Genomic DNA, 27,624 nt, shown 5'->3' with positions numbered 1-27,624 from the left:
CTACGGAATTCAGTCATCATGGACAGCTTCTTTTTATCGTGGCTCCTTCTTGAAATGATTGGTTTTCTTGGTTGTGTTTCAGTTGCTGAGAGCAGTGTGTGCACGATGTGCCGGGTGGGGAAGGACATGATTGTTCAGGTCTCAGGGTCCCACTGTCCTGGCTGCTTCAGCAGATGGCTGATTTCTTGTCTCCCTTGCAGGTTGGGGACCGGATTGTCACTATCTGTGGCACTTCCACTGAGGGGATGACTCACACCCAGGCAGTTAACTTACTGAAAAATGCCCCTGGCTCCATTGAAATGCAGGTAAGAGTCATATCCAAGCACTCTTCACAATATGGGTGGCTTGAGGACACAGGAGCTTTAAGCATTAAAGCAGTAAAAGTGCTTAAATCTCCTGATATTATTTTATTGACTATTTCCCGTGACCATAAATGATTACATTCAGAGTTCCAGGAAAATATGTATGAAACATTTTATCCCAATGCATTTATTGTTTCATACTTTATATCTAAAGGGGAAAAAATATAAGCTCTTAGCAGTAAATGATTAATTGCTAGAATGTTAAGTGGTATGAGTGGCTGTGTATTCTGAAGTTCTTTAAAAAATAATTAAATATGACACCATGTTTGAAAAACATCAAAGAACTTTGTAGAATTGAATTACTAAAAGATTTTTCCTATCAGTTGAAGAGGCCTCTGGACCTTGTGAAATTTCTCTTTGGTTGTATATCAGGTTAACAGAAATAATTAAGTGGATAATAAAGCACATGTTTTAATCCAAATGCTATTTTTGAAGGAAAATTACTGATGTCTCCCTAGCCACACGAACATGTGCTTTTCTGTTTCTCCCGTGCACAGGTGGCTGCTGGAGGAGACGTGAGTGTGGTCACAGGTCATCAGCAGGAGCCGGCCAGTTCTAGTCTTTCTTTCACTGGGCTGACGTCAAGCAGTATATTTCAGGATGATTTAGGGTGAGTGCATATATTGTGGTTTCTGTGTCCCTACCACTCAGATAAAGATGAAGAAACAGGAGACGAGGTATGAGATACGAAAACCAAGTGTTTCTAAACTGCTAAATAATTATGGCATGGATTTCATCTATCAAGTAGAGACAGATAGCGTGCCACTACCCTTCCCATGGTTTGGGCTCTGAGTTTTTTGGGGGACATTTTAGTCTTGATGTCACTACCCTGTGTGACATGGAACAGATCAAACCTATCCTTTTGAAATTCCAATATTGCCAACTCATTTACTAAATCATCCTTTTGGTTAAAAAATTCACAGTTCCCCAACACTTGAGTACAAAAGAGTTAGATCCTAAGGAGAGGGGAAGAGAGGAACATATGAGAATTTTTAAATGATTTGATGCAGGCTTTACATTGCTAGTAATGCATTCTCTGAGCTTGGGAGTCCTGATATTTGTGACTTACTCCGCGGTAGACCTCTGTGCTGTAGCCTTCTTCCTTTAAATAACCTGGGAAAAGAATGTGCATGTGTACAATGAGAACATGTGAACACGTTAGTTTAGGGGAACTGTAAATGAGTAATGGAAGTGGGGTGTTAAGTAGGATTTCGTTGGATTATGTAAATTTAAAATACTGAGCACAGCATGCATGGACAGTTCAAGCATCCCCAAAATACCCATAATATATATACTCATTGTCAGTGGCACGGAGATTTATGGTGGTTCTAGGGGGATGTCAGATAATCCATAACTTAAGATTTTATTTTAAAAATCGAAAACCTCTTTTTTCTTTCTTCCCTTTACTGTAGACCTCCTCAGTGTAAATCTATTACACTAGACCGAGGACCAGATGGCTTAGGCTTCAGTATAGTAGGAGGGTATGGCAGCCCTCACGGAGATTTACCCATTTATGTTAAAACAGTATTTGCGAAGGTAAGCTTGAACATTTTAACCCCCCCCTTCCCCCTAAACATTCATTAATAGTGGTCAGCAGCTGGCTTATTAGTTTATGGCCTGAGGTAACGCCAAATGGTTAGCAGTTGATCATTTTCTGTTGGAACTCCCTTCAGGAACAGGTCATTAAATATTTTTGTCCAATTTGAGGTTTAGTTATGTTTAAAGGAAAATAGGCTCAAATTGAAATTCCATAGGAACTCTTGACAATATGCAATAAAAATATTAATGAACTTTAGTTAGACAGTAAGGCCTGATTTTTTGTCCTTTGAAAACAGGTTGCCTATGATTGAATGTCTTTTGAAAATGGGACATTTTAAATATGTACGCTGTAGAGTGCTGGCATTACTTTTCCTTTGTGATGTTTTTGGTTGTGAAATATAAAATAGACACAGAAAAATACATAAAACAGTTACACAGATTAAATAATAGGGCCTTTATTTTGCAGTTAAATTTTATTGAGTAAAATAGAAAAATGACAACTGAAAAACTTGCGAAATATGCAAAAACTCTGTCACCTGCAGTAAAGCAGCTATTTGCAATCACGGAATTCAGTTTTTTAGAAAACTGCATTTAGTTGTAATGATACAGTAAGTATTCTATTTTAAGGAGGTTTAGAATAAGAATAAACTTACTGCAGCATTGGTGAAGCCGTTAAAATAATTCAAACCCGTACAATTATTGTTAATACGTTCTTAAGACATTTTTTCAGGAGCTCCAAAATTGGACATAATTTCCTGCAGGAGAAAATCTGGAATCTCAAGATTTCGCAGTGCAAAGGAGCAGACAAACCTTGCACCGACCTGTTAAACAGTTTGATTCAGGGCTTTAGATTAGCTCTGTTGTCCTGTAAAGTGCCTACCTATGGCGGTTTTATTCCATTATTTTGAAAAAGAATTATTATTTTTAACCAACTCAAAGTGCTGTATCTACAGCAACCTAGTTATAGGCTTAATTTATGAGATTTTTTTAAAAGCCATTGGTATGTCCAAAAATACAAACAGCATTTGTCAGTGAATAGAAGAGTCATGCAGTCCTTTTCCTCAGCCTTGGAACAATTTATTTAAGGCATGCTAGTTAGAACATATTTTAAGAATTTCATCATTATGGATTCCTCATTAACTTTTCCATATTTTTAATCTTATATTTAATTGCATAATTGCCTACTATAAGCATGCCTTAAGATGGGATTCTTTTTCACACAGCCATGTCTGTGTTTAATCTGAATCATTTAAGGCCCATAAGAAATATGAAGACTCCACACACCCTGGGGAAGTAAAGCACAAGCAGCTCGAGCAGCCTATTCAAAGCCACAGAAAGAATTACAGTTAGACTCCGTAGGACTCGTGTCCTGCCCTGCCCTTGTCAACGTGCGTGTGGGCTTCATGCTTCTGCAGACCTTCAGGTTCCATGGCCTCACGCCCTCGTCCTGTAGAACTGCTTTTGTTCCTGTCTAGTCCTTTGTCTTCTTCTGTAGGCCTCCTTTACAGGATAAAAATCCCTGGATCCTATGAAATCGTTCCTGCTAGGCAAATTCCCAAATATTCTTTATTAATTTGAGTTCCCACCAACTGCTGCGCCAAACAGCCAAAAACCATCCAGCTAATCTATTGACTGCTGAATTCTCTCTGAAATTGGAATCTCGGTGCTAAACCATTTAGGAGCAAGACCTCCTCTGTGTCTGTTCATCATTGCTTAATGGCTGTGGAGCACCCGGGGAGCACCGGGAGCACTGTGTGTGTACATGCAGAGCAATTTACATTCTTGTTCAGATCTTTTTCTGTTGTGTAGCTGCGAGGCAGCATTTTTTGAGAAGCAAACAAGCCTACTTTATAATTGCAGGGAGCAGCCTCGGAAGACGGGCGTCTCAAAAGGGGTGATCAGATCATTGCTGTCAATGGGCAGAGTCTGGAAGGGGTGACCCACGAAGAAGCTGTTGCCATCCTCAAGCGGACGAAAGGAACTGTCACCTTGATGGTTCTCTCCTGAATTTTCTGCAGAGTGGGGCCAACTCAACCCCCTCTCCCATCCCACACTGTGAAGGGAAGGGAACTGGTCTTGCGGATGACTTTCCCCGTGCCGTCTTCATCAGGCTCTTCAGAACTCCGGGGGGAAAATGCCACTTAAGTTTGTTTTTCCCATGTGGGAGTGATTTCCTTGCAACCTGGCATCATTTTTCCTTTCTCCTTAAATTTTGTGAACATAAACTCAAAGGGAAGGACTGTGTGCATCGGTAAATCCAGTCTTTCTTTGTAAAGATGTCTGACATTTTATAGTCACACGTGCAGAAATTATGGTGTGCCGAACTGGTTAGTAGAGAAAGAAAAAAATAATTATAAAGCGAACCTAAGAGAAATGGCTTTAGTAAATTAGGGTAAGAATGAAAATATAAAATAAAGAAGAAAAAATCTCAAGTTTTATTTTAAAAAATGCTTCATTTTCTCAGTCCAGCTCCTCTCCCCATTTCTAACTAGAAAAGAAAACATTTTTCTCTGTTGAAAATCCTTAAAAACACTCTCAGTATTTAAAATATTTGAATATTATAAAAAAATTTCCTCTCCCCACCTTTAATATACCCACACATACATATTTTCCTCCTAAAATAGGTTTCTAAGGTTGAGTAAATAGCGATTATATGAAGCAGTGTCCCCAAGTGGGTGAAGGACACATCCGATGCAAATCTTGGTGTTCATTTTTATTTTTGACCTGTTATAAAATATTTGCATGTTTCTGTAAGGAAGATGGTGATGCCACCCGCTATTGACTGTAGTTTCTCTAGAAAGCAGCCGTGCTCGCCATGGAGGAACCTAGAAGTCGCTCAGAATCTTTAACGCTGGTTTTAACCGATGCAGCACTAAACGTGCGTGCTGTGCCGTTGGTTTTCAACTACTATTAATCTTAATGACAGAGAAAAAGCAATGTGTTAGTAATTATTTTGGTTGTGTGCCATTAGTAAATTGATAGAAAAATTAAGGGGATTAGCATAACTTCATTTCATTGCCTTATATTAACATCTTATAATACAATAGTTTACGGGAAACAGATGGAGCTGTTTATTGAGACAACTGGTGAGCAATTATCATGTGTTCATTCCCATTTTAGAGCGTGAAACTCCTACATTAGAATATATAAAGTCACTTTAAATATTATCTATATTTGTAACAGAAGTAGTGTACAGATATTTTATTACAACACTTGTGTAAATGGAGAATTGAAGTGAATAAATAACAAGTTTCATGGGGCACAAATAAAGAAACAGGCTTGTTTTTTTGTTTGTTCCTTTTACTGGGAAAAACCTTCATTATATTGTTCAAGATTTACAATTTAAAATTGGTTTTTATCATGTCTGACTCAACATATGGTGTCCATAGTTACAATCAGAACTTTGGACAACATCATTATGAAAAGCTCGATGTTTCTTACATGCAGAATTTTTACTAATACTGAAGTATTAGTCTGTTTTTCCATCTGTTTTTCCGAGGGTGCTGTATTAATGCAGCGATATTGTGAATTGTTCTTGGGGGTAGTCAAGAGCTAAAGCGAGTTCAGAGAGAAAAAGTCATAATGAAGTTATTTATGTTCATAGATGTGAAAGTCTGATTTGAACACCGAGCAAGGAATTGGGGAACATTTGTTCTGCTAGGTCTGCCCCTCACTAGCTAATGAACGTGTGTATTCCGTCTGATTCACTCATCTGTAAGATGATAGGTCCTCTTATCTCAAAGCTTGCATCCAGTACTAAAGTACAAGCATTCCGTGATTCTTACACAGAATGGACAGGAACGCACATTGCAACAACTCAGGGGGTATTCTCCCCGGCACTCCATGGTAGACTCAAGGGGAGCAACTTAAGCCAATTAAAGTTGGAGTAAATATGTGGGAGTACCCCCAAGGAGAACAGTCCCTGGTGTCTGTACTTGCCTGGGTAGCAGCTCCCCAAAATTCACAACTACAGGGAAGCATAGAATGTGATCTCATTTGGAAATAGGGTCTTTGCAGATACAATTAGTTAAGATAAGATCACGCTGGGCCCTAAATCCTTAAGGCCATATCAAGACACAGAGATATAGGGGAGGAAGGTCATGTAAAGATGGGGGAGAAAACAAACCAAAGACCACCTTGGGGGCTACCAGAAACTAGAAGCAAGGAAAGATTTTTCCCTAGGGTCTTCAGAGGGAGGTTGGCCCTATTGACACCTTGATTTCAGACTTCTGGACTCCAAATTGTGAAAGAATAAACACCTGTTGTATCATCCACCGAGTTTGTGGTACTTTGTTATGGAGTCCTGGGAACACTAGTAACACCGTCTTAAATGTTTTTATAGTCATACCTACCGTCATTGTACCTGGCTAATAGGAAGAGTTATACATGTTTGCTGAGCATGCACATGATTACATTATAGGTCGTGATTCATTTCATGGTATTAATATTGTTTTAGTTGGCTAGCTGCAGCCTTCATGCTAAATGCAAAAAAGGAAACAGTGGGCATGCCACTGTGGGGATATAAAAACACTGAGGAAAACTCACCTCCTGGATTGCTACTAATTAGCAAAGTCAGCACAGGAAAGGGGAGGGAGGGAGGGAGAAAGGAGAAAGGGAGGGAAAAGATTGAGAGGAATACATAGATTCATCAGCATCGGAGAGATGTGAAAAAGGCTTATGCTTCCTGTATTACTTTGTGTAAATAAGATAGTTCTCTGTGGAAGAAAGTGTTTGAGCAAAGAGTTTGAGGACTTGAACCTTATAGTTACTGCTACGTACAACTCAAAGACAGTGAATTGCCCATAATCGGTGCCATATAATCGCTCATGTGATTAAACCACACTGGTGAATACTGCACATTTCTGGTGTTCTTTCTGAACCCTCCCAAAGGACAATGATGGTGATAACACTAAGGAGAACAACAATAATAATAATAACGTGTTTCATTGCAGCACCAACGGGCCTGTAGCTGCTGGAGTCGTCGCGATGTGGTGTCGCAAGTCCGTAGGCTCCACACATCACAACAGGGATGGAGTGCGAAGCATGAAAACATGAAAATTCACGACAGATGAGACAAGAAAAAGGACACATTTTTGTTTTATTTGGGGGCATAGTGGTAAAGCAGAGTGTGATAGGTTTGGTGAAGCCAAGGAACCCCTTCCTTGCTCTGAGGTGACCTGTCCTACGTTGCCTTAGATCTGATCAGCTGGCTGCTTGTCTGAGGACGGTCTTAATTCGGGAGTAGAGAAGTTGAAAGGATGCCTGCGGGGAGATAGGACTAAATAGCCTTGTTTCTTTTTTGGTCTAGATGTGGGAATGTCAAAACTATCATCACCTGCTTCCAGCAGGCCTCGTGTGTTGGTTCATGTCAGTGACAAGTATTCTGGAACGCACTTGATTTATGCATAGATGTTCCTCAATTTTGTCGATTAGGAGTTAATGTTTAATTTTGCCCTTTTCGAAAGAGAGTTATTTGTAAGGCGGGACTGCCCTCTGTCACCTCAAGTGGAAAAAAATTGTGGGCGGCAAGAAAATTTCTAAATGAAAGAGCATGAAAACTAGACAGAGCAAATGTTTTAAAAGTGCCTTTTGTATACTTTATATTGCAGCTGCTTTTTCCCTTCAGAATAGAGCTGGGTAGTCCCTATTGTTCATTTTGATGTAAATTAGAAAAAATGTATTACATTATCTAAGAATTTTACTTACCGGTTGGTGAAGTACTGGAAGTTCAATCGTGGGCCCTTGAAAAGAATTCTGTCAAAAAGGAGGCAAATCTATGGCAATGATCTTGGAATTCTCTCACTAAAAAATGTTTCTTGAGGACTCTGAAAGTACTACCATCAAAAGACTGCTTTGGGCGGCTTCTAGGAGGAGCTTCAACCTGTTCATTTAACACGGAGCATTTTTTCAGAGGGTTGTGTCCTGTGGGAATACTTTGTGATCCTTTCTCCTTCCCTCCCCCGCCCTCCTCCTCTTTGCATGTGTACGTATTTTCAGAAACAGTACAACTGTCCTCGGAAAACAAACTTTTTGTCCGATTTTTTTTTTCTTACTGATGTATTAGAAATTATGATTTTTTTTTCCTGGGTCTACCTTGAAATATTTGACATTCAAAGTTCCACTCGCCTGAACTTCATTAACCTGAAGGCACATTATTTCATTTGGTAAGACGTACAGATTTACCTTGCTTTGGAAAATCCAATGAGATAACTCTAAAGCATTGATACCATGCACAGGATAATCTAATCAAGAAATGGTAATAGTTGTGCATGTGTGTTATATCCTGGTACACAGAGGGTAATATAAATTCAATAGCTTTCTTTAATAGCCTTCACTTTTCATTTTTGTGTAATATTGTCTTTTTCCTCTAAAGTGGTTGAGAATCAATACATACCAAAATTTCAGTTGTCATACAATCCATGTTTTCCATATCCTTGTATAACTCATGTAATATTTAATAATTAACAGTATGATTACTAAATAGTTTTCTTTAAATATAGACTAATTTTTAACTTAAATGTGCCTATAAGAGGCATCGTATCTCAGTACTTGGAAGACGAATATCATTTGCCATAAATATGAAGTAACTATAAGCAAAATCCACTTAATTAAATTCCATCAGGATACTCTTTCCTACCAAGGCTCAGAAGGCCTGCTCGCTTTGCTAGAAAGGGAGAAATAAATGTTAAAATGGTGGTAATGACTCAGCAGGTAACTCTTAAAGGAACTGAAAGAAAATACCTTTCCATTATGTAATTCGGTATTTTCTAGTGCCTTGTCATTGCCACCTACAACAGTGATCTCACCAGATACTCCCTCTTTGGAAAAACTCTATGATACCAAAGTCAGGAAGGTTTTGTTGATAGGCTCCTTTTTTTAAAATGTGAAAGCAAGCTGGTCAATTCCTGCTCTTAAGAGTATTCTTGCTAATGAGGTTAAGATTTTATCAGGCTTTCTCTAAAACCAGAATTGGGTCATCACCTCCAACGCTTATTGTTTTGGCAATCTGAGTTTGAAATAAAGGACAAATGACATAAATTAATGAAGTAAAATTAATGTTGTGGTAATATTAAATAAAGCTAATGCCTCTTGCACCTGGAGGGCTATGCAGATGGCAGGCATACCTAATTGTGCACCCTGCTGCCTTTAAGTGTACTGATAAAAATCTCTCAACTGAAAATAAAATATGTTCATTCACTGGCTCCAGACAGGTGTGAGTGAGGCAGCGCAATACAGAAAAAACACAGCCTGACATACTTACTTTTTAAGGGAAAAAATGCAATTCTCTAAGTTAAATGAAATAATTAAATATTTACCTGATTTTAAAAATAAGTCATTATTACAGTCATGGTCTTTTGTCCTTTCTGTGAATATTAAAATATATGTCAGCCCCATAGACAAAGATTGCTCTCAAACCAGTAAGGGAGTACTTAAGTTTACATTTTACTGGCTACACATTAGTTAAAAAGATAAATTTACTAATTGGATCCTTAAAAGTTTCCGTGATTTCTCACTGTCGGTACAAACTGGGTTGGCCAATGATCGCTCAGATATTCAGCAACTTGTTCAATACTTTGAGAAGTAGCTACCCTAGGAAATATGTGAGTATAATGAAGGATAGAAACAATTTGTTTTGCTACAGGTATTTCAGAGAGGCCACTGAACGTTTAGAACTTTTTAGACGAGTTCTCTTTATTTAAGGAATGGGAATTCTCATGAATCTCTGTGTTTGTGGCCATCAGATACCTGCAGTTAAAACCAGCATCTTCTAGTTTTAGCTTCGGAGTGTCTCTGATAATCAGGTATATATTTGTTACCCACATTTTAAAAATAAGAGGACAGACTATTCTTTTTCAGACATAGTTTCTACCCAAGTAGGAGATCTGGTGCCGGACGTTCATTGTATGATAAAGGATGCTGGCCCACTTTTAAGAAAAAGTGTTGAGGGGTGGGGAGAAAAGAAGTGGAAGGTTTTCTAGGTTGCGGAGCACGTAATTTCTCCATCTTTAAATCTCAGATTTAATAAATAATGGAACATTTTAAATTTATATTTGTAACTTCTATTGCCGTGTGGATCACACGTGGGGTTATTTACACTCTATTCATCTACCTTAATTTAGAAGTAGCTGGCTCTTCTTTCTTCTATTTGGTAGTTGATTTTTTTCTGAAGTTTTTCCTCTCTGTACGCTTCAGGTATTTATGTAATGAAGTCATCAGTGTCTCAGCACCCACTTTGCCTTGAGTGAATGTAAGTCATCACTGATAAATGTCTTATGCTGAAGAAACGCTAGATTTCTCTGAAATGCAGTGTAGAGAGGGTGGGTCTCTGGCTCCCAAGCCCATGGATTCATACCCTGGCTTGGCTCCCGCCCAGCAGGCAGGTGACCTCTCTTGCCTGTAAAATGGGAAGATGGTACTTGATAAATAGTAAAGTTTTTGTGAACTCAAGGGCAATGATGATGCACATAGTGGAATCGTGGGAGTCATCTGGAGTATGCCGTCACTAGCATTCATTTTTCTGACTTTAAAAATAAACTTGGAAACGTCCCTTGCTTTCTCATTCTAATAATTTCCTCATAATTTCTGCTAGAATGGGAAGCAAGAGCAAAAACAGTTCCAGGAGAACTGAGAACGGCAGAGTCTCGTTGCTCGGTGAAGTGGATGTGTCCCTCCTTCATATTTTAAAGTAGATGTATTTGGGATGGGAATGACTTAAACTCAGTGGGAGCTTCTATCAATCTAGCCACATCACTTGCGTAAGACAAGTATTTAGTTTTAAAAGTAAATGGGAAATTATACAATATCCGTCACTCACATAATCTATCTTCCTCAATGTTCTGTGTTAAATTAATTGGGATAGATAAATTTTACATTCATCCTCCTTTTTGTGTGCAATTCCTTTTCAGAAGGAAGGCAACAAAGCAAAAATTAATCTGGTAGAATATGGGGTGCCTGGGTGGTTCAGTTGGTTGAATGTCCGACTTGATTTTGGTTCAGGTCTTGATACCGGGGTCATGATCGAGCCCCAGTAGGGGCTCAGCAGAGAGTCTACTTGTCCCTCTCCCTCCCTCACTTGTGTTCTCTCTCTCTCTCTCTCTCTCTCTCAAATAAACGAAATCTTTAAAAATTCATTTGGTAGACTAAACAGTCTTCTAGAAGGAAGTTGGTGAGATCAGAATGTCTGCCAGGTACTCCTTTCTTCCATATTAGATCTTATTTCTCAAGTAACTGATAACTAAATCAGTTGGGGAAATGTAGGGTGGAAATTGTATGTACTACGAATGGTTAAATTCTTTTTTAAATTTTTAATGTTTAAATTTCTAAGGAGTCACGGAAGGGAGATTTGTTTTTAAACAGGACTTCTCCCAAGTGATGATCACAATTGATGATAAAATAAGCTTCAAGCTATATGTAAGGTCATACTGTTTAAGATTGAGGTGAGGGTTGGGAAAATAGAAACTTCTACTTGGGATACTGCAGCACTCTTTTCCGTGAATGTGATGAAAATCGGTGCTTTTCTGAACCAGAGAGCAGACTAGTGGTTCCTAAGTTTGTACATTGAATGGGTAAGCTTATAAAACATTCTCAATACCCACTTGCTAATAAAATAGTTTATGAGTACTTATTAAAAAATATTTTTCAGTTATCTACATATTGGATACTGTAAAGGGCCAAGATCACCCTTAAACATTAAAGCATTGAGATCCCAAAGAATATAGAGGTTATAACCACCTGTGCAGAAGTGATCGCTGGCAGATAGATGTGCCCACGTGAAATTGTGATGGCAAGTCCTAAAGTGTGCTTTGGTGAGCTTTCCTCTAAGACAATGCATCTTTTTTTTTTTTTTTTTGGTGACATACTTACCATGATGTTACTACTTAAGAGCCTCTCTGTTTTTCACCTTCCACAAAAAAAAGAAAAGAAGAAGAAGAAGAAGAAGAAGAAGAAGAAGAAGAAGAAGAAGAAGAAGAAGAAGAGGAGGAAGAAAAAGAAGAAGACGAAAAAAAAAGAAAAAGAAAAAAAAAGAAAAAGAAAAAGAAAAAGAAAAAGGTATTAAAAGTAACTTAACTTTCCATTGGGGGATTCTGAATACTGGAGGGAATAGAAATTTAGTCACTAAGGAATTTGAATGGGATTGTGAAAAATGTTCCAAAATTCAAAAGAGGAAAAAAATGGGATTGGGTCCATAAATTTTTACTAGGGCCAGATACTTAGTTTCTCTTAATGTATTTCTTCACGGGAAAATATATCTTCCACCCACATTTTTGAAAGTCAAAAATATGTAACAGATGTGAAAGCTTTAAAGTTTTAAAGCATAGACCATTGTTACATATTAGCTAAACCATACATTTATAGGTATTTTGATTAGAAAATTATCAAATTGACCAATGCTGTCTATATATGCTGTCATTTTCCTGTTACATAGCCTTAGAAATGAAACATTCCTACTGATAAAGTGCTTTATTAATAAATCACATATATCCCATTTTTTCCAGTGTATAAGGTGGTATATAATTTTTTATTTTGCAGTACATAATTTTTTTAAAGATTTATTTATTTTTAGAGACAGAGAGAGTGAGAGAGTATGCGTGGGGTGGGGAAAGGACAGAGGGAGAGAACTTTTCAGGCAGACTCCTCACTGAGTGAGGAGCTGCATGTGCGGCTCCATCCCGATCCCACGACTGATGAGATCATGACCTGAGCCAAAACCAAGAGTCGGACGCTTAACCGACTGAGCCACCCAGGTGCCCCTGCAGTACGTGATTTAAAAAAAATCATCACCATGGGGCGCCTGGGTGGCACAGCGGTTAGGCGTCTGCCTTCGGCCCAGGGCGTGATCCCGGCGTTATGGGATCGAGCCCCACATCAGGCTCCTCTGCTATGAGCCTGCTTCTTCCTCTCCCACTCCCCCTGCTTGTGCTCCCTCTCTCGCTGGCTGTCTCTATCTCTGTCGAATAAATAAATAAAATCTTTAAAAAAAAATCATCACCATAAATGGACTGAAGAACAAACCCACATCTAGTCCCAAGTAGATTTGTATCTTCCCCGTGTCTTGAACATTCACATTTTACAGGAAATGATTGTACTTTGTTGCTTCATTTTATCTACATTATGGACTCTGTTACTATATCGAAAATAATATTAGCTCAGGAGTCCTGCTCAGCAGTGGGGAGAGAGGTGAGGGAGAGGCAGAAAGACAGGAGGATGAAGGAAAAAGTTATTTTATTTTTTTAGAAAGGAAAAAGTTAGTTTCGAGGAGAGGGGAAGATCATTAGCTTCAAGCCGATTCGGATAAAATTTCTGCCATTGTATGTAAAGGCTAAATAAGGGCTTCCTCAGAGTCCATGGAAAACAAAAGAGCAGGGTCAATTCTAATTCTAATTTGAGGACAAAAAGCAGAGTTTACAAAATCTCACAAATTGCATATAATTACCAAGAGCTTCGTAAGTGTTTAGTGATTATAAATAAATGAATTATATAATCATTTCGGGACAGACTTGGACAGATCCAAGAAAAACAAACCAAGAATAATGCCAATGGGGGACATTGTTGGTTTGCATCTTCTGTCTCTTTTCCTTCATCTAAAACTTTTTGTTTAACTTTGGGAAAGTGAGAATAAGAGAACAGTGAGAAGTCATGGATATTTTTCACTCTCTGAGGAAATAGAAAAAAAAATGCTCACAGTCTCAACGTCATGAGGGGCAGGTTATAACTGCTGCTTGTTTCTGTAGATGCCGCCAAAACTTAGGTCCAGTGGATGCTTTCCAGGGGAACGGATGGTATCTAGCTAGCAATATGGTTTAAATCTTTCTGGAATTTGATTTCTTCTTAATCAATTGGAGTTGCTCACTAAGATAATCTTTATCATAAAAAAGAGTATTATGTGTATCTTATTTAATCAAACCCATTTTATACAACATATCAAAATGGGTGCCCCACCTGCTGGACAAATAATAAATCTTTATAAAAATTAGCACTTAGGCCTTCTTAATCTCCTTGACATTTCCCTTAGGTAATATTAATGATAATCAGAATAGTCAATTCCAATGATACTTGATATCATGCAAGGAAAAGGTTATTTCCTCCCTCCTTTAGCCTGTGAACCACCCAAAGTCCTCTGAGAAGCATCATGACAGATGGCGTGAGAGGAGAAATGAAGTAAAGCCAAAATCTAGATATTTCAGATGAAATTAGTTTTCTAGATTAAATTGCTAAGTGCCCCAGTCCCCCAGATAGTTTTCTAGTGTAGATTTGGCTAGAAGTATAATCAAGCTAAAGTACTAACAAAAAACTGAACACACAGGGCTATGGATTATAGATTTGATAAATAAAGTAAGAGTTGATAACCAGAGTAGTATTTGGTCCAGAAAATATATTTTTTTTACCTATATTCTGCATGAAGTCTCTAGACAGTGAGTGCTTTTTAGGAATAGGTGATTGGTAGAGGCTCAGTGACTGCAAAGACATCTTCTGTGGAATCTTCCCCAGCTCTCCCTTCTCCCCACACCAAACAACTCTCCCTTTAGTGAAGGACATTCATGCATTCTTCACGTCCCGTTAGAACAGTACCCTTGAAATATGCACATGCTTTCTATCCATATGAATACCGTTGCTCTTGTTCAAAACCGTAAGAACAATTCCTTGCCCCTCTCAGAGAAATAAGTAAGTACTAAGTTCCTGGAAATGAAAGGTTGTAGTCTTTGGTTTAGTTCAATAGAAGTGGAAGATGGCCTTTCCTGAAGAAGGGTCACAGCATTAAGGACCCTGGTTTAGATGCGTGGACTGAGAGCTCATTACCTAAGGCTGGGCTGAGAGGCAAGAGGACAATCTGATTGTAACAGTCAAGGGAAGGCTTCAGTTCCAATCTGTTGTCTGACTACAGAGGCTGAAGACCACAGCTCATTCTCAGAATTTCACTAACATTTCATCTAGAAGAGGTGCTTGCAGCCCCTTCTTGACAAATTCAAGCAAACAAAACCCATGCAAGTTAAGTGAGTTAGATGGAGAGTTTCATGAAGTCTTATTTTTCCCTAGTCTTCCATCAATAAACATGACATCCCTGATGTCTAATTCTACCCATAGCTTATTTATCAACTTTCTAATCTCTTTGGCCTTTCCTTCTTTCTTTCTTCTTTCTTTCTTTCTTTCTTTCTTTTTCTTTCTTTCTTTCTTTCTTTCTTTCTTTCTTTCTTTCTTTCTCTTTCTTCTTTCTTTCTTTTTCTTTCTTCTTCTTTCTTTCTCTTTCTTTTTCTTTCTTTCTTTCTTTCTTCTTTCTTTCTTTTTCTTTCTTCTTCTTTCTTTCTCTTTCTCTTTCTTTCTTTCTTTCTTTCTTTCTTTCTTTCAAGATTTATTTATTTATTTTAGAGAGAGAGCACAAGTGTGAAGAAGGGAAGAGGCAGAGGGAGAATCTTAAGCAGACTGCACTGAGCGGGGAGCCCCATGAAGGGCTCCATCTCACAACCCTGAGATCATGACCTGAACTGAAATCAAGAGTCGGAAGCTTAACTAACTGAGCCACCCAGGCTCCCCAAGTCTTTGGCTTCTGATGGCCCTCTCCAAATTCCCTATACAAATTTTATAGTAGATTTGAAATCTAAAGCTGATTTCCATAAAGGCATAATCAATAGGTAAACCACAATTTACATGTAGTACAAATATAAATGAGTGATATTCCAAGAAGCACAGTCTGGGAACCGAAAAATAAAACTAAAAGGAGTCTAAAGATTTATTCCATTTACGAAATCTTAAATGTTATGCTCATTAAATCTTCTTAAAAATCTTTTGATTGACTTTTATCTTGTCCTAATCTTCTACTCGCAAAGAAAGGATTAAAAATTACATCACCTCCTCTACTCATTCTCCAGCACTCTCCTCACATTGTGTGCTGCCCCTTTTCCTTCCTCCACCTTCCAACTGGAGTGGCTCCTTGTGCCTGCCAGGCATGCCAGGTTGACCTAGGACTTCTGCACAACCCGAAAGTTCCATGCACTCCTTGACTATCATGGAGAGCAGCACAGAGTAACCCCTAGGAAATACATTTACTTTCTAAGTCTGACCACTTTTCTTGGTAAAATAATCCTCTGCTTTCAGCACATAAGTAATAGCAAGCAAAAATAAAATATCTGTCTGCTTGGAAGACTGTGCAGGGAAGGCAAGGCAGGATATGTGCGTATTTATAGAGTAATGTGCAGGTCTCTGAGGAGATTATATCTGTAACTGTAAATATGTGTTTTTTTTCCATTGCTTATCTCTCTCCCCCTTCCCCCTTTTCCATCCTTCCTCTCTCTCCTAATCAAAAAGACACTTTTCGTGGCACATGGGTGGTTCAGTTGGTTAAGCGTCTGCCTTTGGCTCAGGTCATGATCTCAGGGTCCTGAGATCAAGCCGCACATGAGTCTCCCTGTTCAGCAGGGAGTCTGCTTCTCCCGCGCATTCTCTCTCTCTCTCTCTCTCTCGCACTCATGCTCTCAAATAAATAAATAAATAAATAAATAAAATCTTTTAAAAAAATTAGCTATTTTTCTCTTCCCCAGACCACACTGAACTATAAACAGAGTCTCAGAGCAGCTGTGGGTGAAAATATTAGAGGAAAATGTTTGGGTGCCTAACGCACGATGTTTTCACTCCCCAAAGCTACATCGGAATAAGGCTGGTGAGGGGGAAGGAATAAGGGGATGAAAGGCCTGAAGTGGGTGGGTGGGGAAGAAACGTCCAGGATACGGGCCAGAAAACTGTGAGGTAGAGAGTAAGTGCCCCATTGTCCTTGAGTGACGACGCCTGGTTGCCAGCTCACATGGAGTTGACCAGTAGTGCCCTGACTCTGCCCTCTGCCCCACTCCATGGCCTGTGGACAACCCACCACGTGCCAGAACTAGTCACTGTGAGTCTCCCAACTGATACAGGCAGCATTGAATGGCTTGGGTGAGTTTGGTGACACGGAGGGAAAAAGTCTTCCTCCCTTTGGTTAAGGAGGTGGGTGTATTTCATTACCAGGTAGGAAGTTCTCTAAGAGTCAGGGCAACAAGGTTTATGGCACTTCTGTTTCCCACAGCACAAACTTTTAAGTCCCTGTGCACAGAGGCTATCTCTCGCTCCCAAGTGGCTGCTATTTCACAATTTTACTTGGGGATAGTTAGGAATAAAGAAGGTTGAGGATAGGACTTGAGACATATTTTACCACTGCTCTGGTCAATGGCTAGACTGTATTCAGACTAGTTTGTTAAGGGAAGAATCTTCCTTCCTTGAACTGCAAAGATATTTCAGTAGTGCCCTCCTCCCCCAGGCCATGTTATATGGTCACTGGCAGAGGTCTGGCCCTGTTCCCCACAGGGTGCCCTGAGCAGAGACAAGAAGGGAAGGAATTTATTTTCATTCTGCAATCTTCAGGTCAAAATGGTTATCGTGTCTACCAGTCTTACCTTGATTCAAAACCCTACCTCCTCTTTGTTCCACATCTCTTGTGTCCAGGACCTGCTGTTCTTGTCCTCGTCCTTGGTCTTTATTGTCTGTTCTGTTCATCTGCTTGTCTTTGTTAGGTCCCTATCCAGAGACGGAACGGAATTCTGTCCAAAATGCCGAGTCTCCCCTAACGCCCAGACGCAACATTCTGTACCTTTTCCAGTACGGCCCGCCCCACATGTGTCATCGTTGTCACGTGCGTAGGCTTTGAATGAGATACACCCCTGGCTCATCTCAGTGTCTCTCATTTCTTGTTGTCTCTTGATCGGGATTGGGAGTGCAGATTGCCACGAGGCCATAGGGTTGTCCACTGACCCAAACCTGCAGGAGCGTCCGTCTTTCTTAATGAGAGGGTCCTCCTGCCATTTATGTGGCCACTCCTCTCTGGTGCTTTATAACATGGGTTCCCTCACCTCCCAATATTTAACTCACAAAAGGGGTTAAAATGTTTGCAGTTCTTATAAAAAAAAATAAACACTGCTAATACTGTATTCAGTTAATATTTAAGACAAATTACCTGAAAAACTAGTATTGGGATGTGTCAGATGCTAATGTTTGAGGGAAACGAGGTTTCATTGAGGAGGAGGAGTAAAACACTTCTGTGGAGAATTTGAAGAAAACTGCTGGACATGTTCAAGAGCTCTAGAAGTGAGAAAAGTACTGGTTCTTTATGAGTCCTGATTTTTACTTTCAGTGTGTCTTCAATTGTCTTCGATCTACATGCAATCACTGGCAGTACTTGGACCAGTCGCTCAAACATGCCACTTGCTGCTCAGATGTGTCCCAGGCTCTCCACCTGTTAGAAAAATAAGTCCATCCTTGCTTAGGATTTGAGGCATCTGCAATCTGGCCCCAAATTGTCCCATCTGATTCCCAAGTTTTATTCTGATGAAGCCTAGGCCTATTGCTCGCTTTATAAATTTCCAAATGTGATTGGCATATGGTGGCCTTCATGTTTCTATTTATACTTACCTTTTTCTCAAACATGTCCCTGGATTGCTGATTCTTCAAAACTTAGCTCAAATCCTTTATTTTTCACACAGTTTTCTATTTAATGGGCTGGTATGCACTAAAGTGCTTCTCATGGAAGGTGTACCTAGAATATAACGGGCACTCAGAAAACAGCTATTACTAATCAGAATTCATCTTTCTTCTTCTTGTGCTCATAAAATTTTATCTCTGGCACAGGATTTTTCAAATGTTACATATTCACAAATCATGGTCCAAAAAATAAATCGCTGGAAACTTGGTTAAGCCCAGTTAAAGAGATTTGTTTTATGTTCCATTTATCAGAATGTCAAATACAGCAGAACATCGTAAATCTTTACTGGGTGTAGAAGACCATTTTCCAAACTCATTTGACCAAATATATCTAGTGAGACTCAAGTTCTAAGGAGTAGCTGTGTAGGGAGCACACCACCTCCATTCTAGACTTTGATTCGCCAAAGTGATTCAGCTGTATATTCTCTTCCCCGACAGATCTTGAGCTTTGGGGCAGAAGGATTGGGTTCTCATTCAGTTTTTTACTCCACAAACCTTAACAGCCCATAACACATTTTTTTTTTTCTTTTTGAGAGAGATTTTTTTTTCCTAAAGCAACTGGACAGGAGTTGTGTTTTTATTTTTGAGGAATTAGCTGTGTTGTGAGTGGCGAAAAGGAAACCTTCTGTGCATGGTCCAGCCTGCAGGAAGCTTGGAGCTGGAGAGGGAAATGTTGGGTTAGCATTTGGCATAGCCAGTAAGTTGCAGCAAAAATAAGTTCGTTGATATTGGAAGGTTAGGTGTAGAGTACAAGCCAGTCCATTAATGGTAAAACACGTTTTCAAGTTGGCTGTTCTTACTTGGTACGTTTCTGTGCTTGGGTATATTTCCATATTCCTCTCTAGCTTGTTACCCTGACCAAAACATTGATCATATCCTATGGGCCTGGCATGGTATCATTCCAAAGGTGATACTAATAAATCACATGCCTGGAGCTTTCTGATTTTCAATAAGATTAAAAATTTTAAATTAGGAAAGAATCCACTAAATATTATGGATGAGTCATCTTCAAAGTTACCAGTAGTCTATGGTAAAACGAGGACTAAAACTCCAAGTTTTCTGATGATAGTGACTGACTCTCTTGATTTAACACAAGTAGATGCAAAGGATGTTTTTAGAAGAATTCAATATTTTAAATAACTTATAACAACAGTATCTTACCATATCAGCTTAATTGAAGGAAAATTAGCCAGATTAATCTTGGCTCACCTTATACAATTGGCATTCGGGTAAAGAAGATGAATAAGTAATAGTTGATTGTTGTCATTAACTTATTGAAACTAGCCTACCAAGAGCTCAGACATTAAACCATTAAGAGTTCATCATCCTCAATATATAGAAATTTCCCGAGGAAGCTACTTGAAAGATCTTTACAATTCCGCTCTTTCTTTGACAGAAAAAGAAGCTGCAGATGAACAACTTGCTCTGTAAGTATTCAATAAAATTCACGGTTTCCTAAATTGTGTCTGTGAGTTGGAGTTGACTTAAACTTTATCTGCCCTGCCCATGGCAACGTCAAGCAAATGCCCCTATCAGTTTCTTATCATTCCACCTACTAAGTCTTGGGACAGTTACATAAAAGCAAAACGAAGCACACTTATGTTTTGATTACTACCGTGGTCATTATTGGTACGAGTTCCCTATATAACCTTGATTAAATGTCTATGTTTGTATAACAGTGATGACAATATCCAATTACCAGAGAGGGCCATTTTGTGGTAATTTAATAGTTTGTGCAGCTTAAAAACACGTGGGCATATGGAGTCAGTTGGAATGATATGTGATTATAAAACACATTCAATACATGGAAATGCATTAGAAGTTGATACATACAGATTAGCAATGAACACTGTTAAGATGTTTCAGTGTGAGTTTCTAAAAAGCACAAGGCCTATTCGAAGGGAAAATTTAGGAATAAAAAAATTAAGGATTAGCCTGTGATTTTGAGAAACACAGTAAATAAATGTAAAAAGGTGAAATCACCTTGCACCCACATGAAAATATAAGGCTTACCCCGGAGCACCACCGTTTAGCTTTCAACAACCACGGCCGGGTCAGGGGCGCAGGCACGTACAGTGCAACAGTGACACCACTGGGCCGGAGTTATCTTAATTCTTGAGCTTCAAAGTGTGAAAAGGACATTAGATGTTTAGGAGAAATGGAGGCACTCGGGGAAAGCGTGCATACAGTTCTGAAGCTAGGCTACTGAATTTGGGGGCAGAGGAGGACGGGGGACAGCTAGTGCAGTTTCTGTGTTTGGTATGCTTCCTCGTGCCCTAAAAAATTCAAGGACCAGGTGATAACTCTGACTAGTGCAGTAACATGTGGCTTTCCTGATACTCCAGGAAATGTCGTCAACTGGTTAAAGACCTGTCCATTGAGTTTAAATTCTCAAAGGGAAAATAATGCCACTAGAGAATCAAGGAAATCCGTGAAACAGTTTAGTTTTCTCTGGAGTGCATCCCCACTAGAGGGCAGTAGAGTCCACGGTCCTTCGCTCTCTCTCTCCTACCCTCCCCACCCGGGAGCCCCCACCCGCCATGCGCCTCTCTGTCCCCAGCCCATCGTCCTTCTCATTCTGAGCGGCTCAACGGATTCTTCAGGAAAGGGGCTGTTTCTCATTTCGAAAATACTGCAACATTCTATTTCCTCAGAAACATACCCAAGATACAAAGCAGAGTAGAAAGTGATATACACCATTATCCCCGAATTTGAGAGTTTGATTATATTCTTTCTATTAAAATTAGCTCCTTTTTTTGAAGTAAACACTTAGGGCAAAAAAAAGAATACATCCCTAGGCTTTTCTGTGGTTATTGCAAAAATACCAAGCACTAAATCAATTAATTGTTCAGTCAGCTCTTAAGAAAATCTTCCACTCCTGAAAAAATTTAACTTCATGTCAGTAAATGTATGCGATAAAGCCAAGCTCCTTGTATTCCGAATAAGAAATTATATAGGAAGAACATTAAAACAAAAGCCACATGAAATGCTTGATACCTAGAAGCCTGGCTTTTCACTGATGTTATTACCGCACATAATGGCTAGAATTTGAAAGTGAAAAATTACTTTTTTAGATCATTGTTTTCAATTTCCCTTTCTCTCCTAACAAAAGGAAGATTTTCATTTCTGTAAAAGGAAAGATTTGGTTGAAATTTTTCTTTGGCTTAATTTAGACAGATTTTGTAAGTGCTTATTTTTGTATTTTACACAAGAAAGAAAAGTTATGTTGTAATAATTCACTGATAAAAATAAAATCATTGTTCTGATTCCGCATTCAGCGTTATCCGTTATCGTCACTGCAGTCTTCAACATTTTGTGCATAAAATTTCCTCTGCAGAAAAAAAGAAAAAATAAACTTAGCTGGTAGCTTTGGCCTTGGAACACATAGAGTTGAATTTTTCTACCAACATACTTACAGAAATGGTAATTTAACCATTTGAGAAATGGAACACTGTAGAGAAACATTTTGAACCAATATGAGATTTTCTTAGAAGACTATTAGACATGGTTAGACCTTTATCTATACTTTTGAATAACTGTTTATTCCCAAAAGCAGGGCTGGGCATAGAGCAGCTAGTCCATTTGTTCAACATAAATTAGCACCCTATTAAGTATATCTGAATTCTAAACACAATGCTCGATACTCTTATTTCCTTCTTATGGGAACTAAAGTCTCCAGATTAATAAATGTTTGACATTGATAACTCTAAGACAAATTAATTCTAACACTTGCATTTGCTAATGTTAAAGTTTCTACTCTGTGCACAAAAGTGCTCTGAGACACATTTTTTTCTTCCAGTTAAAGAGAACTGAATTATTTTAGTGGAGACTTTTTAAACAGATGTTGAGATTATCGCAAGCAAACTACAGTGTCTGAAAGACAGTACTATCAATTACTGGCTTAGGTGATGAATTTTCTCCAAATTTCCTGTACGTTATCACCAAAATTTGCTTTTCAACTCCCACAGATAGTTTTGGTATTCTGTCCCTTCTGCATAAATTCACTTTGCAGATTTGCAAAGGATTTAATCCTGGATGTGGCCTAGGGCTTGACAAGTAACTTCCTGGAAAGGCTTTGCAAGAAGAGTTTTTTTGGACAAAAATCCTCCCGGCTCAGTTTAACTTTCTCCTTGGTGTGTAAGTCTATTATTACTCAGAGTGTCTGTTTACATTGGCCTTCTTAGGGATCTACGAGGACACGATCTTAAGGAGACAGTGTGCTCATATCAGAGCAATCCAGTGATAATATTTCTAGAAGAGATTCCTTAAGAGACAGCCACAGTAGATTCTGACACTTCTTTCTTCAAAAATACAAATTAACCTCAAACATGTTACCTTTATCTCCTTAGTGCAGAGGAGGAATCCTTAGACCTTAAAGCAGAGCGTTGGTATTTCAGGTATGAAGTTCTGCATTTGTACAGTGTCTTTTCTGGAATTGGAAACCTGTCAGGACTCCTATTTATCTCATGAAGATGACTCAATTTGAATGAGATATTTTATTGGGCCACTTTTACCAAGGAAGGTTTTTTGGTGGGGGAGAGAGGTCTGCAAAGAAGTTCTTTTCCTCTCCATAGTTAAGATTATGCTTAATTGAGTTGCTTGATAACAGCAAACTGGAAAGAGGATAACCTTAAGTAGCCCAGTGGTTAAGCCAGGTCAACTAACATTCCAACTTGTGCGACTTTGCCAAGGTTCTCTCTGTTGCGTCTGAGGGTCAGCCCGCCCCGGAAAGTAACAGTTGATCAGTCCTCTCCCAGTGGGGCACAGTGAAGTACTTCAACCATCCTGTTACCCGCTGCGTATTTCTGGGGGGCCTCAACCTGTCAGCTTTTTGCACAAGACTCCGATTTCCTATTCAACCGTGATTTCCTCAGGGCTTAGGATGCCTCGATTCACTCAAATAGGTTATAAAATGGAATAAAAATACTCGTGTGACGGGAGCAATGATCTCCATATTACACATGAGCAAAATACAGATAGTGAAATCAGTGGTCTAAGGTCCCACAGTTTCAAAAGAGGCAGAGTACGACTCAAAGCCACATCTTCTGACTTCGTATCCACTCTTGTGTCTGCCAGAACGGTAGCTGAGGCTGCATTCCTGGAGGCAAAAAATGCTGTAAAACAGAATTGCAAAGCACAAGCCAGGCGCAAGGGTCATTGTTACAACATGGGAACAGTTGCGTCAACCCCCAGCAAGGCTTCTTGCACCTACAGACCCTGTCCTGCCCTCAACCACATCGTTAGGGCTCGGAATGCAACTGTTCGGCTCAAGTCTTTCAACAGAAAGGTTGCGCCACGATCTCTGCCTGGTGAGCGCGGGTGATACTGCCGCTATTTTATAGAGACGCAAAACAAGTTTGAGCAGCCCAGATCTTTATCGGCTTCAGCTGAAAAGGCCAGGTACATTTTAATCTCAGTTATATAAAGGATTGTTTTGAAAGCAAGCTGGCACATCTCTAGTAGGCTTTTTTTTTTTTTCCCTCTCTTCCTTTAATGCCCCCCCCCCTTTTTTTAAGTAAAGAACAAATTGAGATACGGTAAGCAGAGAAAATGATGTAGACCTTGTTATTGACCAGTGCTCTGCACAGGATGTTTTGTGGAGTTAGACAAACTATAGCCCAAATCACCTTGAACAGGGCAGAACTTATGTTCAGTAAAATGTACCAGGCTTAACTGTAGATCTTACTACATTTGGATAAATCTATATGCCAGGTCGTATCCAATATCCCCCAAAGTTAGACTGTGTCCCTTTTCAGTCAGGTTCCCTTCCCCACAGTGACCGCAACTGATCACAGGCAACCACTGACCTGTTTTCTGTCACCATAGATTTGTTTTTCTTGATCAGAATGTCTATGAATGAAATCACATCAAGTATGTATTCTCTTTGTGTTGTCTTCTATTGCTCAGCCTGTCTTTGAGATCGTCTGTATTGTACGTATCAGTTGCACCTTTCTGAGTGGTATTTCATTGTTGGGATGTCCACAGTGTGTTTACTCATGCCACTGTGATAGACATTTGTTGCAAGTTTCCAGCTATGATAAATAAAGATGCTCTGAGGATTCACGAAAAGGTTTTCGGGTTGATAAAACAGTTTTATTTCTTGGGTAAAACCAATGGCTAGAATTGCTGGGTCATGCAACTATCATATGACTTCTCTCATCTATGGAACATAAGAACTAGGATGATCGGTAGGGGAAGAAAGGGATAAAGAAAGGGGGGTAATCAGAAGGGGGAATGAAACATGAGAGACTATGGACTCTGAGAAACAAACTGAGGACCTCAGAGGGGAGGGGGGTGGGGGAATGGGATAGGCCGGTGATGGGTAGTAAGGAGGGCACGTATTGCATGGTGCACTGGGTGTTATACACAACTAATGAATCATCGAGCCTTACATCGGAAACCGGGGATGTACTGTATGGTGACTAACATAATATAATAAAAAATCATTAAAAAAAAAAAAAAGAATTGCTGGGTCATGAGTAATGAGTGTGAGTGTGTATGTGTGTGTGTGTGTAAAACTTTATAGGCGATTGCCAAGCTATACCACTTAATATTCCCCCAACCAAGTATATGAGAGTTTCAGTTTCTTGATATCCTCACCAACACTTGGTATGCTCAGGCTTTTTAATTGTGGTCATCCTAATAGATGTATAGCCATTTTACTTTGCGGTTTTAATTTCACTTCTCTAATGAATAATGATGTTGAACAAATTTTCATGTGCTTAGTTACTCTTTGTATATCTTCTCGAGTGAAGTGTCGATCCAAATCTCCTTTGAGCATTTAAAAAATTTGGCTTGCTTTTCTTATTATTGAGTGTTGAGAGTTCTTTATATATATAGGATGCAAGTCCTGTAATATATATATATTTTTCCTCCTCATCTATGGTATTTCTCTTCTTCTTGCCACTGTCTTTGAGAGAGCAAAAGTTTGACTTCAGTAAAGCCCAATTATTATTTGTTCTTGTATGGATCATGCATCTAAATCTTTGTCTAACTCAGAATCACAATGATTTTCTTATATCTTTTTTTGTACATGTAAAATAGTTTTAAATTTTACATTTAGGCCTATGGTTCATTTTGATTTAATTTTCATATATGGTGTGAGGTCTATATCCAAGTTCATTTTTTACATGTGGGTGTTCAGTTGTTCCGCACTATTGCTGGAAAAGACTGTCCTTTCTCCACTGAATTGTATTTGCACCATTGGGGAAGATCAGTTGTTCATATATGTGTGAGGCTATTTCTGTTCTATTGATTTACTTTATTATCTTTACATTAATATCACACTGTTTTCACTATTCTAGCTTTGAAAGAAATCTTGAAATATGGTAGTATTAATCCTCTGACTTCGTTTTTAATTTTCTAAGTGCTTCTGGCAATTCTGAGCACTTTTTATTTCCATTGGAATTTTAAAATCAAATTTTCAATTTCTACAAAATAAGCCTTTGGTGATTTTGAATGGATTATTATGAATACATAAATCAACTTGAGGTGAAGGGGCACTTTCACAACATTGAGTCTTTTGACCCATGAGCCAAGTATATTTCTTCTTTATTTAAGTCCCTAAGCAATTTTTTATAGTTTCTAGAGTATAAACCTTTACATCTTTTGTTAGATTTATCTCTGCTAAATGTTTTCTATTTTTGACACTATTGTAATTGGTATTGTTTTCTCAATTTCTGCTTCTGGTTGTTTTTCATTAGTATATAGCAATGCAATTACTTTTATATGTTGATCCTGTATCCTTTAAACTTACTAAATCACTATTCTAGTAGCTTCTTTGCAGATTTCATTTCATTTTCTATAGAGGCAATCATATCATCTGTGAATAAAAGCAATTTTATTTTTATAATTATATGGGTAATTTAATGTATTTTTTATGCCTTATTTCATTAGCCAAAAGGTCCAGTGTAATATTGACTGGAAGTGGGGGGGGGGGGTTATATCCTTGCCCAGTTTAGTTTTTTACTATTTAGCATGAAATTAACTGTAGGGTTTTTGTTTATGCCCTTTATCAGATTTAGGAAGTTCCCTTCTTTCTTGTTTACTGGAAGTATTTATAAAAACTTGGATTTTGTCCAGTGATTTTTCTGACTGTTCAGTCGAATCTTCTTTTAAGTTTATTAATATGGTGAAGTACCTTAATTTATTTATTTTCAAATGTTCAACCAACCTTGAATTCCTGGGATAAAGCCAACTTCAGTTATAATGTATTATGTTTTTAAATATTGTTCAATTCAATTTGATATATTCTGTTTAGAAGTTTTGCATGTATGTTCATGAAGGATATTAGTGTATAGTTTTCTTTTCTTGAATGTTTTTATTCTTTGTTATCAGAATAACATGGTCCTCATAAAATAAATTGAGGAATATTTTCTTCTTTTCTGGAAGAGTTTATGTAGAATTGGTATTATTTCTTCCTTAAATGTGTGGTAGAATTTATTAGTGAAGCTATCTGGGGCTGGTGTTTCCTTTGTGGAAAGACTTTCAACTACAAATTAATGTGTATTTCACTCTTGTTAGGTGGAGTGCTCCATAAAGGGGTCGAATTGGTTGATGATGTTGTTCATATAGGGAGATTACAATCTCTTACTGAAACTGTGGAATTGTCTATTTTTTCTTTGTAGTCTATCAGTTTTTGCTTCGTGCATTTTGAAGACATTTTGTTAGTTGCAAGAACATTTAAGTTGCTATGTCCTTTTTTTTTTTTTAAGATTTTATTTATTTATTTGAGAGAAAGAGAGAGTGTGTGAGCCGAGGGAGGACCAGACAGAGAGGTAGAGAATCTCAGCAGACTCCACAATGAGCACAGAGCCCAACACAGGGCTCAATCCCACGACCCCAAGATCATGACCTGAACCAAAATCAGGAGCCAGACTTTGTCTCCTGACTGAGCCACCCAGGAGCCCCTGCTATGTCCTCTTGATCAAGGCCCCCTTTGTCATTACTAAATGAAACTCTGAATCTCTAGTAATATGCTTTGCTTTGAAGTCTATGTCTGATATTAATATAACTACTTCAGATTTATTTTCATTAGTCCTATCATTGTATCTTTCCTTATCCTGTTACTTTTAACCCAATTGTTTTTTTCATTTGAAGTACATTTTTTATAGGCAGCATATAATTGGCTCTTACTTTCATATCCAATCTGATAGCCACTTTTTTCTATCAGTGCAGTTAGACTTTGATATTTAAGATGATAATCATATGGTTAGTTTTAAAT

The 27,624-nt window shown here is 38.5% G+C and overlaps 1 protein-coding gene across 6 annotated transcripts in view; it reads left to right on the top strand.

The window, feature by feature from the left end:
• The window catches only part of MPDZ (multiple PDZ domain crumbs cell polarity complex component), a 134,662-nt gene extending 130,329 nt beyond the window's left edge, over nt 1-4,333 (top strand). For all 6 annotated transcript variants that reach the window (XM_008689848.2, XM_040631441.1, XM_008689844.2 and 3 more), the window contains 4 exons: nt 201-305; nt 860-972; nt 1,775-1,898; nt 3,762-4,333. In XM_008689848.2, the coding sequence (XP_008688070.1) occupies nt 201-305; nt 860-972; nt 1,775-1,898; nt 3,762-3,908 (489 nt within the window). In that variant the 3' untranslated portion in view covers nt 3,909-4,333. The remainder of the gene's footprint in view (nt 1-200; nt 306-859; nt 973-1,774; nt 1,899-3,761) is intronic.
• Nucleotides 4,334-27,624: the final 23,291 nt, after the last annotated feature.

This window comes from Ursus maritimus, unplaced genomic scaffold (genome assembly GCF_017311325.1).
Source record: "Ursus maritimus isolate PB19 unplaced genomic scaffold, ASM1731132v1 scaffold_17, whole genome shotgun sequence".
Taxonomy (NCBI): Eukaryota; Metazoa; Chordata; class Mammalia; order Carnivora; family Ursidae; genus Ursus; species Ursus maritimus.
This window is presented reverse-complemented; position numbering and strand designations above follow the sequence as displayed.